The sequence below is a fragment of the Podarcis tiliguerta genome, assembly GCF_965153285.1.
Source record: "Podarcis tiliguerta genome assembly, chromosome: 1".
Lineage (NCBI taxonomy): Eukaryota > Metazoa > Chordata > Lepidosauria > Squamata > Lacertidae > Podarcis > Podarcis tiliguerta.
Window position 1 is genome coordinate 32,231,495 of NC_139534.1, and position 20,265 is coordinate 32,251,759.

At 40.7% G+C, this 20,265-nt stretch overlaps 1 protein-coding gene across 6 annotated transcripts in view; it reads left to right on the forward strand.

Moving 5' to 3' along the window:
• Positions 1-19,435, forward strand: part of CCDC148 (coiled-coil domain containing 148) — a gene marked incomplete at its 5' end in the record, with an annotated part of 101,934 nt that extends 82,499 nt beyond the window's left edge. For all 6 annotated transcript variants that reach the window (XM_083408835.1, XM_083408831.1, XM_083408832.1 and 3 more), the window contains 4 exons: positions 820-938; positions 10,122-10,239; positions 17,336-17,476; positions 18,298-19,435. In XM_083408835.1, coding sequence (XP_083264961.1) covers positions 820-938; positions 10,122-10,239; positions 17,336-17,476; positions 18,298-18,450 — 531 coding nt within the window. In that variant the 3' untranslated portion in view covers positions 18,451-19,435. The remainder of the gene's footprint in view (positions 1-819; positions 939-10,121; positions 10,240-17,335; positions 17,477-18,297) is intronic.
• Between the last annotated feature and the right edge of the window lie 830 nt (positions 19,436-20,265).

Genomic DNA, 20,265 nt, shown 5'->3' on the forward strand with positions numbered 1-20,265 from the left:
ACCCCCTCCCCTTTGAGTTTATTCAAGAGAAAAATCGGTTCTTTCAATTTAATTAAGCTTTGGTTTATCTCTGTGTAGACTGATTTTTTTTTCCACAGCAGAGGCGGCACTTGTCCTATTAATTAGCCTTTGCTCAGAGCAAACATCCATAGTTGTTGAATGTCACTCTATAAACATCACAGCCAAATTACCAGCTATGAAATATGGTAGAGTTGTTTTCTATATATCTTCTCATATTATAGTACTGGCTCTTGCTTTCATTGGTGCTAGTTTTGATCGGATAGTTCAAATGCTGCCAGTTTTTCTTATTCTGCTTCCTTTGACATCTGCTTCCAATTATTCTGGTGTGTGTGTGTGTGTGTGTGTGTGTGTTTAAGAGAAAAGCAAAAAAATCCAATGGACCATCATTGCATTTGTTGCCTTTTCTTGTCTCTTTCATTCACATGCTCATATCTAGCATGTATACCTCCGGGTGTTTTACTGCTATTTAAATATTGCTCTTTTCTGGATGTGTGGAATGAAACTCTTAGATCAAAGATAACCTGCTTCCTTCTTGATGTTTGCAGGGATAAAGCCGTCTGTAATGCCTGCCCCTAAAAAGGATGGAAGAGCAGAATGCTATAGCAAACACTACCATACCTAGCAATTCCTCAAGCCAGTTTCCCCCCCCTCTTCTGTTTGAGAATGTGGAATGGACACTTAAATTGCTATCTTGCTATGGGCAAATAAAACCGTTATTATTGAAACCAAAATTGCCTTTTCACAGCGATAGAAGCCTCCTCCTTTTCAAATTTCCTTCTGTGTTCTTTCAAACCTTAGGTGAAAAGGTACTGGGCTGAAAAGCAGCGCAGGTGGAAGGAACTGGAAGCAAAAGATCTTCTGCGTTTGGCAGAATTCAAGAAATTATTGGCTCAACAAGTCATTAAAGATAAGAAAAGGTAAAGTTATAAACAGAATCCTCATGCGGATTATTGACTCATGGTTGGAGAGCAATTTTTTAAAATCTTGTTTTGTTTTGTTTATTTCATAAAATTTATAAAACATAAAACAACAACCTCAAAGCAATACTTTTTAGTTTTATTTACTGTTTTTCCCCTTTTAAAACTGTTTATTACTTTTATTTAGCATGGCTCCCCAATATAAACACTTTTAGCTTTCAGCCCAATATACATTTACCTGGGGTAAGCTCTCCTGAACTCAATGGGGCTCAGGGCAGTGATGTTAGTAGTTCTTCCCTTTTGTACTTTTCCCTTCTTCTGTTGCTATGAACCTGAGACAAGTCAGTGCTAGGTCTTCTCATGATGTAGGGATTCCTGTGAAGTAAACAACCATCATGCATATTTTCCATGCAATGATTTATGTTTTGATTGGTTTTTCCTGCCCTCCTGTGAATGCATTAGACCATTGCTTCATCTGGCCCAGAGGTGGGGAACCTGTGGCTCTCCAGAGATCGTTGGAGTACAACTCTCATGATCTCTAAGCACTGCATGTGCAAGTTGGGGGACTCTCAGGTTCCAATGACATCCGGAGTGGCCACAGGTTCCACACCTCTGTTCTAGTGCCTTTTCTAAGTATGAAAACTGGCTGTAGCTCTCTTCAGAATCAAGAGACCTTTTTTCCCTCTGCAATAACTATCCTCTAGCTTTTGGCTCAAGCATTCACATGATTGTAGGCTATGCAGAGATCAGCTTTCAAATTCTGTCGGCTTCCATTCAAAGGAAGGGATACCCTGCAGCTTCCCTGTGGCTCTGATAAGGCGGCCCAGCTCCTTTTCTGAAACTCTTTTTTATTGTTACAATTCTTACAGCAAGCAAGGAACATTAAATGTCTCTATTTGGAAGGCAATGCTGGATAGTAACCCACCTCTGTTGCATGTTGCTGAGCTGCTTGTTATAGAAATAATTTGCCCTTTCTTTAGACTGTGCCTTGTGGTTTTTTCCCTTCATTGCGGCTGTCAATCCATTTGGGGACTGAGAGACTTTTATCTGCAGGTTTTGCCCAAGGCCAATAAAGGGTCAGGCACGCTGCCTAAATGTTTTCTGTAGTGATCATAAAATAAAATAAAAACTAAGAACCACAGCGATGACAGCAGTTCATACTTAGATGTTGAATGGGAAAAGATGTCTTCAGTAATCCCTTCAATTGAGTGAAATACTTGCCTAATGATCCAGAGTTCAAAGGCTTCAGGCTGTGATCAGTGTCTGAGAATTAATGTCATTGATTAATATAAATGTGTTAAATTGCTGTAATTTAAGCAGGTTACAACAAGGAGGCATTTAGGGGTTGTGAATGGTGTTGAAGCCTGCAATCCTCTACCCACCTATGTGGTGATTGAACTCTTATCTACTTCTGAGTAGATATGCATAAGGAGGCACTCTTAGGTTTGCTGCTTCCCTTTCCTCGCATACCCAGGGCAGCCAGTCTACATTAATTTTCATTGGTGTCCACCACACCTGAGTGTTGCAACATCCAGCTCCCCCTGGCTGCCTCCACACCATCACCTTCTGGCTGCCCTTCGAGATTTCAAAAGGAAGTTGCAGGATATGAAGCAGCATGAGCACCTCAAAATGAGCACAAATAATCAGGATTTCACAATATAAATGATGTTGGGAAGAGCCTGTTCTGTACATTATTGTAATGCCAATTTGCCCCCTTCATACCTATTTAAAACTATTTTTTCTTGAAGTCTCTACCTCTCTCTCTCTTTGAGTCTTTTCATTCCTTTCATTTGTTTTTCTCTCTCTCCCTTTTCTTTTTTTTTTTAAAGTGTGACAGATTTGATTCACTTTCCCCTCAGCAATTCACCTGCAGAATTCACCTGCAGTTCTTCCCAGCTCCAAATTTGAAGTATGTTGAATCTTCAGGGCAACTTATCTTCATTGATCTGCCTTTGAGCTCCATTCATTATATAACCTTTACTCTGAGGCATCAGTTCTGCTTAAAGTATTCACTTGTCAAAGCATTTCCCTCCTGACATGGAAAGCACACATTGCCATGATCTGAGGATTTGGTTCATATTCATGTTTTAAGTGTCAGATGAGAGATGGATGTGAATTCTGCACTTGGTACCTACAATCCCCATATAAGCTCTTCATGGGCACCCTAAATTAACAAATTCTGTGAATTTAACCCAGAACTATGCTTTTGTCAGGTTTCTGGGGGAATGTGCAGTATCCACACAGCTTCAAAATGAAACCTAGCCTTGAAGATATAATGAGATCCTTGGTAGGAGATTTTCTACAGAGTTTTGAGAAGCTAATTATTTGGGAATTGTAAAAGAAACATAGGCCATATTGAAAACAAGCTCCTCTCCCACCCCACCCTGGAAATTTCATTTTAAAAGTACATGTATGAAAGTATAAGCCAAGAGCCAACTCCCCATTTTGGAACTCCATCGCATAAGTTAGGAAATGGAATGTGAGATTCAGTTAAAAGGATTTGCTCTCTGTCCACCCATAAGCCAAAACAAGGCTATGTCAGCATTATCTCTGGGCTAAGGTCTAGGCTGTGATCCTATGCATACTTATCTGGGAGTAAATCCCATTGAACTCACTCATAAGATTGTTAATATCACAAAGTTAGATTAATGTTGCTTGAGACTAAATCCTGTCTGCAGTTAATAACATTAATGATGCAAGTAAGTAACGAGGAATCCATTGGATAAAGAGAATCCCTTGTTCTTCAGGTCTGGCAGGATACCATTTGGAGCAGCTGGGTCCTTGTTATCCCAGCTTATTAGCACTGGGTGGGAAGGGTCCAGGACAGGGTTATGTTGTTAATTGTGGGACCCATGCCATCACACTAACTCTCCCCATATACACTATACCATACATGTGATTTCCTGTTTCAAGCCTTTCATTTTTAGAGAAGGCTACCGAGTGGGACTTCTAGCTTCATGCTCTTCAGATCAGTTTTCTAGAGGCTTTCCTATCTGAATTTTGATCTGACCATGAAACCGAGACTGCACTGGTTGCCTTGAGGGATGATCTTCACCTAGGAACAACGATGGCCTGCTGATGAAGTGTTGGCAACTCAGCTGCAAGACCTGGCAAGCATTAATAAAACTGCTCTTATGGAGTGCTGCAAGTCCAGTCTTGCCTTCTGCCTGAAGCTGCCAGAATAGGCGATATTGTGCAGAGGTTTATCTTTTGGAGGAATCGATGTGCTAGTGACAGCCACTTCTGCTTCCTTATTTCATACGGGTCTAGCTTGCAACTTCTGGCCATAGTGGGGAACCAGATGCATATAAGTGACTGAAGTTACACCCTGACAGGACAGAGGGTACTGCTGGTTGGTTGCTGTTGTAACGATCACTCCACCTGGCTTCAGAAAAAGGAAAGAAATGGGACTGTAGGTCCTCTTCATCAGCTCTCCTGAGAGACCATCAACTTGGGACTACTCCTCTTCTTGAAGTCTTTCCATTCCAGCTGGTTGTTACAGGAACTCTGTAACATAACAAATAGTGCCTACGTTTGGGGTTTTTTTTTTACTTCCCTCCCTCCCACCTTCCAATCCTCTTTCCTATCCTTTTTAGATTATAAACCTGAGGACAGGGACTGTCTTATCAATGTCAGCTATAAGCTTTATTGGAAGCCTTTTTTCTGGCTGTACAGCAAAATAAAAGTAAATCAGTGGTGGTGGGTAGAAATAATAATAACAGATGGTGTTCAACCACGGCTAGTTTTTCATGTTTTCAGCCATAAAGTGTTTCTTGATCAGTAAGTTTGTGCGATTGTAGCAAATTTCCATATTTTGAGAACTGGCTCTCACCCATTCCATTCAGTCTGAGCCAAGCATCCATTAGTCATATAGTCATATATCTTCTTCAGTAAATAAGAGCATATATAACAGCACAGCACTGAATTCCGCTCTTAATTTCCACAGCAGTTTTTGGGCGGGTTGAACTTCCTTTGCCATTTCCCCTCCTAAGCAGTGGGGAAGCTCTCATTGTTTGTTACCTTCTTGATACCCTGCACAACAAGTGAGTCAGGACCCTGCCTCTCTTCAAGCCCTCTGTGTGTGCACCATGGACTTTGAGAAAGGGCCATAGCTTTGTCATAGAGACTGTGTTTTGCATGCAGAAGATCACAGGATCAATTCCTGGTTGATCTTGAGATGGGGGGGGGGGAGACTCCTGCCTGAAACCTTGGAGAACCTCTTCCAGTTAGTATCGGCAGTGGTGAGCTACATAAACCCATGCCATTTCCCCAGACACTTCCATTATGAAATGTTTCCTCAGCTAGATAATATGCAAAGAGAACATCTCACTAGTGCCTCAGTGGTTCAATGCTGTCTTCTAGACACAATTCCAGGTGCCAGTTTTGACCCATAAAACCTAGACCAGGGTGAGTGTGATGTAGGCTAAAGTTTCTTTCTTTTCTTTCTTCCATCATGGACTTTGAAGTTACCCACGAGTGCTTGAACTTTATTAAGCATGCACCAATTTGAGTAGTCATCTCGAGGGTTGCCCACAATTGTGAGAATAATTTCTTCCCTAAGGGCCCCCCCAAAGTCTTACCCTAAATACCTGTAAGAATACCATTTTGGGCTAGCATTTACCGGTAATAGCCAGGTTTAAGAAAGTGAGATGTAACTTTTATTTTCCATAACTAAATGTTCAGTTGTGTCTAAGGTGCGCAAGAAGTTACTGTGACTCAGGACCAGTAGAAAGCACGATGATTTAAAGGGATTATTCCATTGTTATGCAACCCTAGTCGGCTGGCTGGCTGTAAATCAGATAGGGAACAAGTAGCTGCCTGATCTCACTGAGTCTGAGCGTTTGTGTTTGTGAGAAATGATAAATTCACAAATCAAGTTACAGGGTTTGAATCAGTGCTTTGGATATATCTCAGTTGTGATCTTCTTTTACTCTACAACAGAAGCACAAATGGTTCTGTAATCTTTAATTTACCAAATCAATTATGTTAAAAATTCAATCTATAATATTTTAAAATATTTATTATGCCATGCATGGCAACAGCCTATCATGCAAGATATGTTGTTGGGAAGATCAATAATCGGATTTCCCAGTGATTTTGTTTTTACTTAAGCAGTGGTAGGGTGGGGTGGAGAAGCTACTATTAGTTCTGCAAGAGAATTATTTCCCTGAGAAGGATGGACAACATCTGTGGGTATGTGTGATTTAGATGAAGAAATACATATGAGAAGCAGTTAAAGACCTCCCACAGCTCTGCTTTTCCAATCATAATTTGAGCCCCCCCCTTGCTGCTTTTATGGGATGTATGTGTGTGTGTGTGTGTGTGTGTGTGTATATATATATATATATATATATATATATATATATATTAGTTCTAAGAAGTGTTATAACATTGGATAAAGGATGTTGCTATGGCCTAGATAACTTTTACCTAATAAAGAAGTAATGAGCCAATGGCAAATAGGTGATCAAACTGTAAAGGACCCGAATATACAGAATAAAACTGCACTAAAAAAACCCTAATGGTAAGTGGTTGTTGCATTAGTAGGTTTTTCTAATCTCATCCATTGTTGAATCAAGTTATGTGGTTTGTTCACAAATTAGAGTAGCCTCCACGCAAAATGGGATTGTGTCAACCTATCCTTACATTCATAATGTTACCTGATGGCACAGAGGAAGTGGTTACAGTTGATTCTGTAAGTAGGGAGGCTATGATATCTGGGATAGTGGTATAACATTTCTGTGCTGGTAAATGGTAATGTAGTGTGCTGTATATGCACATGTGTGAATAATGTACTGGGTCTGTTTGTAATGACTCTGACACAGAAACGTTCCTGTAGAGTAAAGGCTTAATTGATTTGGAGTATGAAGTAGCTTGGAGTATGGGTTAATTGTTAGCCAAGCAAGGTTGTAGATGCTAAGCGTCTGATGTTGCTTTAGGAAGCTGAATAGGGCTAAATGCCCTGTTCCTTGTGTCTGGGGAGTGCTCTCCGGGCAAAGAAAATCAAAGTCTCTTTCTTTGCTGCAGCTTATAGTATCACATCAAGCGCCAGCCTTTTGATGTATGCACTTGCCAAACATTCTTAACAAATTGAAGAGTATAGGAAAGTGTTAGAAGCTATAAAGCCATAAATAGGCACTATTGACTACAGTTCTAAGTAATCCCATGTATTGCTTTGGGGAGATTTCAGACGTATTTAATAGGTTATTTTTCAAAATCTAGTTTCGAAAACAATGAATCGTAATAGGTAGGAGCAGAAGCTGAACTTAGCAGCAGCTGGTTAGGTGGTATGCAAGGGGCAGGAAGAAGTCACCACTGCTATTGGAATGGATTTCATATATGTAGTAGATATGAGGCAGCAGTGGAAACTGACATCATTGCTCATGCTGGGCACTCTTACCCAGCTTGGCAGCTGCACACATATGTGGTGCAAACTCCAGCAGCTGCTGGCCTCGCCATTCCTTCTGTCTCTTGCTAGTAAGAGTCTCTGATCTTCCTTCCCCCACAATGCTGAATGGTGCCCATTGGGACTGCTGGAGTGAAAGGCAAGGAGGTCAACAGTAGGTGGAGCTAGAGTCATTGGCAGGTAGGGCTAACTAATGCTACTTTTGTCCCTAACCTTCTCCCTGCTGATTTCTACAAGGACTGTTAAAAAGCAAGAAGGTGGGTTTGGAGGAATTGAGACTGAGGTTGGTAGAGAGGTGTTTAGCTTGCTCTAATGGACTAGACTCTACTGCTTCCACATAGTCTCTGCTCAGTGATGGCAGACTCTTCTTGCCTTTGCCCCAGCCCACTGTTGGTTTTAGCACTACCTATTACCAGTATGCATTTCTGTATTTCTGTTGAAGAAATACAGCCCTCAACAGAAAATGTTACCCAACCAGCGGTAATCGATTGAGATACATTAAGGTAGGTATGCAAAACTGGAGTCTTAATCATTTGATCCAAATTCTCGAACATCCCACAGAAGCAGAACGATCAGCGATGGCAATGGAAAAGCTTTCTTGAATCTCTCACTTTCTTTTTGACTGATATCATAGTTTCCCTTTTGCTGTACCTCTATGAATATTTATTTGAGTCAAAATAGGGAAGAGCTTTCTTGGTGAAATATTGTACACATTATAAACATGTCCATAATGATCTTTTAAAGCTCTTACAATAAACATGGTCCCAAAATTTCCTGTTAAATATGTATGAGACACATTCTGTAAGCCATTTTAATGAAATTATGCTTATCGGAAATTAAATGAATGTGTATTCACAGTGCTTCAAAAGGTGGCATTACTGAAACCAGTAAACGAAGCTCATTATTCAACTTGGTTGTTTTTTAAAATGTTACTTAACCACAATACTTAGTTAAAACTGGCATGGGGGGGAGGAAAGGTCTGAATATGCTTCACTCTCACACTAGGAGATTTCTTTGAAGCAGAAGGAACATTATTTCAGGGTATAAAAAAACCTCTGTAGACCATATAAAAAAGTATGTTAAGCAATGCCATTATGATGAGAGCCAGTGTGGTGTAGTGGTTAAGAGCGGTAGTCACGTAATCTGGGTAACCGGGTTCGCGTCTCCGCTCCTCCACATGCAGCTGCTGGGTGACCTTGGGCCAGTCACAGTCTCTCAGCCCCACTCACCTCACAGAGTGTTTGTTGTGGGGGAGGAAGGGAAAGGAGAATGTTAGCCGCTTTGAGACTCCTTAAAGGGAGTGAAAGGCGGGATATCAAATCCAAACTCTTCTTCTGATGTTCCTCCAGGTGTATAAGACACACCTACACAACTGACCTGTTTGCAGTCCTCAGATTGCCCTTGTGTCTTGTCTCCCTAGAAGAATTTTCATATATTCATCTAATTTCCCTCCCATTTTCTGGTAACTTCATTATATTAACACCAGGCTTTGCTGCTCACTGGTCAGCCCCCACCCCCTTAAATGTAGATGCTGTTGGAGTGAGCCAGAGCCAAAGTAGATGTGATGTTAATTGTATGAATACTTACTCTTTCCCTGCTATGGTTTTAACAAAACCCACCTTCCCAAAGCTATGAAGCACCAATGACAGCTTCCTTTTAAATGCAAATAGCAGCTTCCCTGGTGTGGAGGGCATTTGTTTAGGACCATTACACAACCATGACATCTGGTAACTTTTGTCACACAACTCTGTACTTCTGGTGGCCCAGAGATGCTCTCCCATTTCATCACGTTACAACTTGGCCCACATTATTGCTATGAGCCAGCCCTCAGTCTATTATAGGTGTGCAAATATTGCCTCCATGTATCTGAAAAGCAATCATTTGTACACAGCCAGTTTCTTGCTTTTGTAATGATCTACAGATGTCAAGAGTTAATCTTGAAAAAAAAAAAATCCTTCAGACATTACTTCCGTCAGTCTCAAGATTTATTTCCAAGCAGGACATTGCTAACCAAGTAGATTAGAACAGAAAACAATAAGAATGGCTATTAAGAATGTGGAAAAATATTGAGAAGATGCAGCCATCATTCTTTCAGCTCTTCTGCAAATATTTAGTGAATTTAGTACAGTGATGCAAGGTCAATGAATACTAAACACTCCAAAAACTAAGAACTGTATCTGTGATTATTGAAAGCTGCCCAAATAGGATAATCAGCTATTTATTTTGACATTCACACAATGTATCTGCGATTGTCAGCATCCATATGTGATTTTGAACCTTTTACCAAATTTAGAACATTCACTCTACACATCCAAATCTAAGAAAAGTATTGATTCGATTGTTGCTTCTGAGTAAGATTTTAATTGTTCCTAATTAAGGATCTGGAAGGATCCATCAACCTTGGTTCTTCCAATTTCTCATTTTTTAAATCTTAAATTCATTTCTGGGGCAATTGTCATAGAAATTAATTAGCATAGAAATTGTCCTAATACAAATATTTTAGTTTTCAGTTTTGACTAATGTACACATTTTTGCAAGCAATTGCCCCTTGTGAACATGATTTAGTTGGAGAACTACATTGCAAAATTCAAGTAAATTAATTTTGAAGGATGTCTGTCTCATATTTTGCTTATATTTGTTCGAAAAGTGCAGATTTGATATGTTCTCCATTAAATGTGAACTGAATTGAATTTCTCTCCCCCCCCCCCCATGCCTACATAAAACTATTAAATAGTATTAGAAGACAGATCATTGACTTCATGTTTTCCTGTTCAAAGAGTTCAGTTTAGACAAAAGCTTTTGGAAAAGCGCTTGATGGAAAAAAGAGAAGCAATACTCAAAGAAGCCCATGAGGAAGAAGAAAGGAAGAGACGTCTTGATGCTCTCAGGCAACAGGTATCTTTTTGATTGTATAACCTGAGTCTTTTTATGTGCAATTTGAGATAGCAGTCCCTATCTCAATCTTTTTAGCTTTGTTTCATCACTTGTTGTTTGGTTTGTATCTGCATGATCATTCCTAGATTAATGCATGCAGCAGATGCTGTCAACAGTGAAATCTAAAAATAGTCTTGGGGTAGAATTCAGCACCGCGCCATTACAGACATTGTATCTGTGCAAGCATAACAGCTTGCAAGATAGAATGATACCCCTTCCCCTCACCCCATGGACTGTTCTGGGGGTTCCCACAGGTCATTTAGGCAGCCTGTTGATGAGGTTTGCTAGGTGAATTCCACGATAGTTTGCCCCCCTCCACCATGTGTATGGGTCTAATAGGCTTTTCTAGAAGATAATTTCCACACACTATTATCACCCCACATTTTCAGTTTCATTTTGTTAATATGAGAAAGAGCAGCAGTAGATAAGTATCTACTCATAAAGTGGAAAGTACCGTACTTTTCCGTGTATATGACTAGGTTTTTTTTTTACTTTTAAAAAATGTTTAAAAAGGGGGGTAGTCATATACACAGGGGCAATCTCCCCCCATTTTCTAAATGTTAAGTCCCCAAAAATAGGGGGCGTCTTATATACGGGGGCATTATACACGAAAAAATATGGTAGCTTGATAAAATGGACATAGGAATGTTTGGTACCATGTTCTTCTACCTTCAACCAATCCAGATCATCTCTGTATCTATGCCTTTAAGTGCCAGGAATTTTTACACAAATTGCCACTGAAGGGGCCTTTATATGGATTGGGAGCCTTGAATGGGTTGGTAGAGGGCTTTATTCATATCTCCCCACCTGGGTCTGAAATTGAATTGGGGTTGGGCATATGAGCACATAGCAGGGAGACGTCGTGTCTGAGAGCATAGCAGGTGCCTGCCTGATCATCCATCCATCTCATCTAATGGACCAAGTCTTAAAAAGTGGGGAAAAGGAATGAAGGCTGATAGGTAACTTTAAAATGTGCATAAACTTTCAGCAGCACAGATTGGTCCAATGAAAGGGGTCAGCTTCCTATATTCTTGCATTATGCATTTTTAAGGGAACCATTTGCATGGGTGGGAAATAATTTTGTGATTTCCTATTAACTTCCGCATCTTCCCCTCCGCTCACCTAAAATGGAAGTCTGACATCATGCATTTTATACATCCTTTATACTAAACTGCTGTACGAGCTCTCAGCTGTCACCAGCATGATTCAGACATGTTCCCCAGGATTTCCATGGGTATGGTTTTCAATCTAGAGCATTTGCAAACCAGAATGAGTCTCCACCCCAACAGTGAAAGCTTGTTGTAATCACTACAGACTGCCTGAATGATGTGTGGAGATGCAAATGACATTAAAACACACAATTAATAGTGTTGGTTAGTTCTTGAATTTAATATTTTGGGTTGGCAGCATTTATAGTTTCTGAAAAAGGAGAATGCTAAACTTCTCTGCAATAAACATATTCCTTCATTCTTCCAGTAAACCCAGTTACTTGAACTGTGTCAGAATTAAATGCCCTAGAGCACAATTCTATGAATGTTTCCTTAGAAGTAAGTTCCATTGTGGTCAATGGAACTTACTCTCAAGGAGGCGTGCATTGAAATGAAAGGAATAGACAGAAGTTGCCTGCCACTTCACTTGTGACTGTGTGAACCAAATGAGAAGATGCAGGAAAATGTGCTACAATTTCGGTGTTGAACATGACATATGGCTGGGAATATAGAGAGCCTAGAAAGGGCTTTGTCCAGCATACCTGTTTATATGGGCCAGATAGTTATGGAGGCTGAATTCAACAAGCATAAATCAGTAACAAAGCTATTATAAATCCCACTTCTATATGTGAACTCACGGGTACTTATACCTGGGAAAGTGTCGGTCGCTTAAATTACTTTGAGCCGAATGGGCCAGGCTCATTGAATTCTGTTTTGACCACAAATGTTTTTGTAAATAAGCCAGACAAAAGACCCCTCCCTGTAATATTTCAAAAGCTGGATGGAGAATTTAGGATTCATTCCAGCCACTTGAGTGTATAACAGCATGCAGTGCCTAGTTTCTTTTTTCCTGACCTAAGATGACTGCATTCTTTTTGCATTTGTCAGGAGTATTTTCCTGATCTTTTTTTCAAACAAGAAGTTAAAGTAGAGCTTGTTTGGGTTTTTTCCAGCCTTTTTATGAATCTGCTGGAGTGTAATTGTGTTTCTTGGTGTTACTCCTTTCAGATCATGACTCAATTTCTATTTTCAGCTGGAGTCACCACATTGTCCCAGGTCTGCAATATGTCTTGTGTGGGGCAGGGTGGGAAATCAATGGTCTTTGGCTTGAAATTGCCTTTCACTTTTAAAATATTACACTATTTCTTAGTTTTGGAAGGTGTTTATTCATCAGGCCCTAGCCCACTCATAGGGGGAAACTAACCAAGTGCTCAAGTTGCGGCAAAATGTTAATTTGCCAAACACATTGGCGTGGCTTTGACCCCCCCCCCCATGAAGTTTGCCTTTTGAAGTTGCAGGATGTGGTTGATTATCTAAATACTGATCTAGCTGTAGTTTATGAGTGCCATTTTCTTGCTGAGAGGCAAAGAGTGTCCTGGCTAAGGCCCTGTGGGATCCCATGGGTAGAACTGATAGCAGTCCTGCCCTCCAAATAGATAACTGCTTAGCCTCCATTCTGACCATGTTATTAAAATTTTGCATGGCACATCTGAACTATGCTTGGGCAGGGAATATGTGCAGGCACAGCAGCAACTATGGCTGTTGCAGGTGCAGCAGTACTAGGAAGAATCTTGGGTTCCAGGGCCAGATCAGAGGGGCAGGGGCAGGGTCTTCTTGTGCCACTGCTAGATCGGTTGCACTGGTTAATAAGCTAGCGGTCCTACAGAACTGTTTGCCTGTGTGTTCATTTCCTTGTTTTTAAAATTACTGTATTTTTCTGTGTATAAGACTAGGGTTGTTGTTTTTTACAAAAAAAAAAAAGGTTTAAAATTGGGGCTCGTCTTATACATTGAATGTTTTATTAATTTGGAGTCCCCCCAAATAGAGGGAATCTTATACATGGGGGTGTCTTATATACGGAAAAATATGGTAATTTGCAGTATCTTATTGCAGGTGATATTTTAAACGGTAACTAACAAACATAACTACAGTTTATCTCACAAAAGCATAACAAATTGCTTCAAGCTTGACTACATCACTTAGATGAAAAGAAACAACCACCACAGACAATTTTAAATTAATTCTTTTCCTGCTAAGCATCCTTTCACAAGACACTACTTCAATAAGAACCCACATTTTAAACCTGCAGTTATTATTCTCACCAGTTAACTGACTTGCGGTTTTTGTCATAACTGAATTGTGCCTTTACTGCTCTTGTCCCCTTGCAATTGGCAGGCTTTACAGTATTGATCTATGTTTTGGTCCCCATGATGCCATCCTCTTATCTGTGACTTCAAACTGATACAAACAGGATCTGTTTCTGGGGGGAAAAGCCACATCCAAACTACTCCCTGGCTTGCTCCTCAGTATTTTTTCTTGCATTAGTCACTTGATTAGATATGTCAGCAACTGTGCTCTACTTCAGATTGATTTATACTCAGGGCTCTTGCTGGGTCCCCCTCCCCGCAAAACACCATTAGCCTATGTCTACATATACTGAATGACAACACATTCTGCAGCCTAAAAACTGTCTCAGCAACTTGGTGCATAGTGCATCACGAGGAGAGAGGCAGAGCCAGTGTTTTGAGGCTGGCAATCCAGTTTGCATGTTGAAATTATATGATGGTAGTCTCCACACAGCAACTATAAAAGACCCCTCTCAAGTGGTGTGATTTTGTAAAAGGTTATTTTTCAGGTTCCAGAGGCATATAAAAGATCCACAACTCATCTTTTAAATTACTCTATATTCAGTGTAGCTCCTTTCAGATGTGGCGTTATTGCAGGAGTGTTTGGGATACAATGCGAAGGGAACAAGTCGTTTTTAAACTAACAAACAACCAATAATTTGTTGCAGACTTGTGCTGCAGAAGTGCGTTTGTATGGCAGCATACTGAGTGAGAATCATGCAAGCCTTCTGGTACTTTTATTTCAGGTGCTTACCTACCGTTTAATATTCAGAATTTCTTTAGTTTTGCGTCCAAGGACCATCAAAAAACACAAATGTGGAAGGAAGGGATATGAAATGGGCAAAAACCTTAGCTTGGCCTTTGCCAACTTGGTGTCCGCCAGATGCTATGAACTACAACTCCCATCAGCCCCACCCAATGCCACCACGCTGGCTGGGGCTGATAGAAGTTGTAGCTCAAAACATAAGGAGGACAGCAGATTGGTAAAGGCTGCCTTAGCTAAAGAGTTAAGCCAGTCTGCTTGTTAGCTTTCCCCCCAGCCTTCCTGTGGTGAATGCTCAATCCTATGAACCTCTAAAGTGACTCATCAAATAAAACCATACATAAAAGGGAAGTTACCAGCTGCCATCGGTCTGCTTTCCTGTTCACTTTTATTCGATGAAAGGGCTTTTACAGAAAGCTGGTCCCTGTTCACCCTTAGTGTTGTATGAATAACTGAAATATCTGAATAGAGGAACCATCTGAGGTAAAGGAAGCTATGTTTTATTATATGAAGCTCATGTTTACTTTGGAATGCCAAGGACACAGAAAGAACAGCTAGTATCAGTTCTTGGTAGACCCCACAGTTGAAATGGCTATGTGGGTTGACCCAAAGTAAGGATTGGGTTTTCCAGTGGGTGCAGTTAATTTTAATCAACTTCCAAAAATTCCAGCTGGACGCCATTTTTGATGGATGACTCCCGGCTATATGCCTGAATCTGCAAGAGCTGGCTTTTAAAAGCTTGCCTAGGTAGTTCTGGATTTCTTTTCTTTGTGTTTGATATATGAGGTTTCCTTTATGTTACATTATTTCATTAGTTCAATTAGTTCAAAGACTTCTTTTTCCAGAAATGGCCAAAGGGCCATTACTACAGAGAAGGTTCAGAAGATGATTTCAGTGCACTGAAGTAAGGCTTGATGGGTTCGTGGGACTGTGTGGACTAGCCTGCCTTGTCCCTGCAGTTGGTGGGCATTAGAGGCTCAAATTTCAGCTGTGTCCTGTGCGATGCCAAAATTTGGTGCTCCCTGCCTCGCAAGCTCCATTTTAATTAATAGTTATGGCACTCTTGAGGCTCCATGCCCAGTGTAACTGAACCAGTCATGCTGCCCTAAATCCGCCTCTGGTCTCTACCACTGATGTGTCTGGCCAATGTGTGTTCATAGTCCTCTTACACATGAGGAGTGGTCCAGGATCCCACCTCACATGGAGGAAAGCTATGTGAGTACCTCAATATGCACATAGAGCCCCTTCTAACACACTCTTGAGTGCATGGATTATGGAAGATTGTGGCCACTGGGTTCAACAGTGGCAAAGGTAGCGCATTCAGCCTTGTGATCTTCTTTTGTTATTTAAATCTGTGGAAGGGAGCAGCATAACCCCACCCTTCCCCAATAGAAAGTCATAAAAATTGTATATCACCAAGTGGTACAATCCGTGTCCCCCTATTTCATGATCAAAATAGTACTTTGTATATAATATTGCTTCCATCCATTCCAACCATGATGCTGTTGGTTCAAGGAAAAAATAGGTATAAAAAGAGAATTCCTTGGATATCAAGATCCAAGCTTGGGGCAAGTACTCTTTGGTGAGAGAACCTCAACAGAGATTTAAAATCACAAAATATGCAGCAAAGTAAAGCGTGAAAATACGGGCTGTTAGACCTTTTAAAATATGCCCTTGTGAGTCCCAAAACTTCCCTCTTCCCCCAGCGTAGGAAAACACCACAAGTTTAGTAAGTTACAAATTCATTTATTTGCAAAGTCTCCAAAGGTCAGGTTCGTGTGCTTTTCCATACACCAGTCAGTAAAGTCGCAATAAAACTTAGTTTAGTTCCAAAGTGGTGAAGGTTCCTAAATTATTGGTATAGGAACACAAGAATGGCTTGTGAAAGCCATGTGGCTAAGCTGCAGCAACCAACTTAGTCTCTTTGCCCACTGAGTTCATCAGGTAGACTAAGATACAACAATATGTTCCTCCCAAGGTGAGGAGGAGTAACCCATGCTAAGCCTGGCAGGACAGCTTACTCTGTGGTCTTAACCCTTTCATGCATTGATTACACTTAAGCATGTTGGTTATATGAGACTCGTTATCCCACAGATGCTACAATGATGATAGTTTTATCGGCAGCTGCTTTTTATGTATAATTTGCAATTTGTGAGGTGCGAGGGTGTGGAGGAGTGAAGCCAATAACTTGTGTGCTTCATTCTTGCCCCTCCAGGCGCCTAAAGTCGTAGCCAGAGGAGGCCTGGCTAATAGGTACAATATGTGGTAAATGCTTCCTTGAAAGAGAATGAAGTTTCAGTGGGTTTAATGCTAATCATGATGAGACCTCTATATAAAAGCCCTTGTTAAATCCCTTTATATCTAACTGTGCTGGATAATTTCCAGCTAGTCTCTTTTTTTAGGATAAGGTGCTTATGAGTGTGGCGGTTCCTCAACTGCAAAAGTTTTTGGATAATACTTATTACTTATATGCATTTCAGTTTGGTTTCCAGCACGTATTCAGGACTGAGATAGCCTTGTTGACCCAGGAAGACTATCCACACTAAGTTGTTGAACAGGAAGAGTTTATTCCTGTGTTTTTTTTCTGAACCTCTTAGCAGCTTTCAGTACCCTCAAGTATGGCGTTCTTCTGGACCAACTGGATGTGGCTTCGGGGACACTTGAACATTGTAGGTATGGAATCATTGGTTGATTTATTCTGACAAGCAATGGCATTTTTAGAAGAAAGAACTTCCTTATCAATGCCATAACTTTGATGCTTCAAACATACTGTCTTCCTCCTTTTCTGCCTTAACATGTTTTCTCTCAGACCTTCCTAACTAGGTGGAAAGAATGACGAAAAAGATCAAATGGTGCGTCCTTTGTCTGCTGGACCTACTGCATGGAAACAGGAAGGTGTGATCTTAACGTTGGGTCGCACAAAATATTTGCACTGCTGACGATTTCCACATCTCTCTTAGGTTGCTGTTGTTGCAGAGTTTGACCCTGCAAGAATGATGGCCGACACAGTGGCATCTAAAGCTCGGATGGGCATTGGAACAGAAGAAGAATTTGTTCTGCTAAAGCCTCTGTTTGAGTTGCATACATTCACTAACGACCAGGTAGTTGCCCATCCTGCCTGATGTGTGTGTGCGCATCCACACCAACAGCAAAAAGCAGGGAGTAATTATGCTTTGTGTGGGAAACCACTGGAGGTGGGAGATATAGGCATCTGAAACGTAAAGAACTCCCCACCCCCCAATTTTTAGGAGTCTTCATTGGGTTACAGGGTAGAGTGTCAACCCTTTTGCATGAGGCCAGTTTTGCTCAGCTCTAGAGCTGCATTTATGCTGTGCTTGGAGTCTCATGTTTGTTTAAGGATGGCTGAACACCCAAATTCAAATCAAGGAGGCACTTCTCTATGTACTTTCTCTACTGCGGCTCTTGCTTACTTTTTGCCCTGTTATCAGTTCCTTCTGACTACCATTGCTGCCTGCCTGCTGCAATATTTTTAGTCTGCAGCAGCCAATATTTTTAGTCTGCAGTGGCCATTTGTCTATACAAGCACATTACAATATTGTACTAAGATATTGGAAGGCAGATTTGGGATTTAAGTGCCCTGAATTCGCACCTACAGTTGCATGCATGTTACCATGCACTGTATTCTGTACCTGTGTGTTCAATAGCTGTTCAGTAGGTGCATGTCCTACTCCCCAGAAGTATCTAGGCATATGCGTCAGGTGGAGATTCTACTGTATATGTTTCTGTAATCCAAAACTATCCATACACATCTGGCTAATACCAAATAGGCTAGTATGTTATATGTTGCCTTTTTATTAAATGGCATTGCAATCAATGCTGCTCCTTTCAAGATGACTCGCTCAAAATCTATACCTACAGATTCATATATATAAACGTCCTATTTTTTCCCTTTTTTTAACAGATCATTTCCGACACCCGGGTTCGCGTGGAGCTAGCTCTACGAGAAGCTGGACTACATAAAACACTTTACGCTCAGGAGCTTTTGCCTAAAATCCCTCCGCCCAAACTTCCAAGGAAAGACATGGAGTCCGTCGTCTTTAAAGTGTACAACTAGGCACTAATCAAAGATTCAGAATCTTTTGGAATAGTCTATTAAGAATCCTTGAATAAACTATTTTAATTCAGGAAATAAGTTGGATACTAAGTCGTGAAGGGTTCTGTTATTGTGGCTGAGTCATGTTGGTGAAAATGTATTGCCAAGAAGTGCTCATTAGACCGTTTTAACACTCCCCCACAATCTTGAGCACTGCTCTGTTAACAGCACATTCTTGGCAACACAGTTTACTGAAGCTTCAAGTCTAATTATTTCAGGTGAAATCATTCTTTTAGATGAAAATCTGCAAAGCAAAACTGCTGGAGACACACATCCAGGTAGGAATGCACCGAATTCTTTCCATCGGGGTAGCCAATGTAGGGCCTGCCGCATGGTAATGGACCACATGTCAGTCAAGGACAATGGAAGCGAAAGTCCAACAATATCTGGAGAGTAGCACATTGGCTACTCCTGGAGTAGAGTGTTGGACTTGAACCAGAAAAGTCTGGGTTATACATCTGTGTGCAGCCTTTGACTTCTCCCCCATATGTCTCCTTTATCCTTGAAGTAACTTTCCAGCCAATAGGAATCTATGGAGATGCAAATGCCATGTGCTTTTTTGTCTTGCATGTAGAACATTCCGCAATACAGGGACAGCAAAATGTAGTTAGGTCTTTAGTGGGGCATATTTCCTCCAGATTGGGTTCGCTTGCTTATTAAACCTTGCACATAAAATCTAAAATGGTTTGCAGCACCCGCTCAGTAGTATCCCACATCACTTCCACTGCATGTTGCATAACGTGATTTTGTATTTTTTCAAAAAGAGAATATTCTAGTTTTATTAATATACACTATTCTTGCTTGATTATTATTATAAATGGAAATATAAGCTTATACTCCACTTGTGGCAGACAATTTGATTCATCATGTTTACTGCAAACCAATCATCCAAACAATTTCATTTTGCAAATTAGCCCTTGAGAATAAATTACAAAATTAGAAAGAACATTTCAGCTATGGGGGTCTTTATTATGGCACAGCAAAGAACCCTGTTTGTTCTGCTAGATGAAAGTGAACTTGATAATTCATTTCATTTTATAACACTAAAAGCATTCCCAGACCTTATGCAGCATGCATATGAAAGGTATGTAAACAAGGTGCATAAAATCTGTAGCCTGCCAATTAGCCACAGTTCAAACAATTTATTTCTGGGATTAAGAACTGGATGCAGGTTCCGTTTTGGCAAGTTTGTGTGTGTGTATGTATACACTCACACAAATGCCATGCAAGAATGTATTTTATAAGGCTCTGCGTGACAGCTATCTTTTTGATGCAGTGTTTCTAAATTTTGCAGCCTCACTTAAGGGACTGGGAAAATAAATTGTAGAGCTCAGTGCAGGCACATTTCAAATGTCAGTCCCAGCCCTACCATTTTCTCAGAGGATTCAATTGTAGCTGAGAGGCACAGCCCTGCAGGTCCCAGCAGGGCTTAATCATAGTTAAACAGACTTGATGACTGAACACGATTTGTCCTGGTCTGTGCTGACAGCCAAGTCCTGGTCAACATCATGTCATTTAACTCAGTTGTTCACAGTCATTTTCTGACTTACTAGTTCTCCCCTGTATAGAAAAGCCCTACGGGGAATTTTGGGAAGAACTCTACCGTGAGGAGGAAGCTTCTCTGTTAGAGTTATCCAGCCTGCAGAGAAAAACACCCCCATTTTACACACACACACACACACACACACACACACACACTTATATAAACACACAGCTCTTATGGTCCTGGGTATAATTTCATGAACCTTCTTAAGCTTTCTCAGTGCTTTGTGTCCA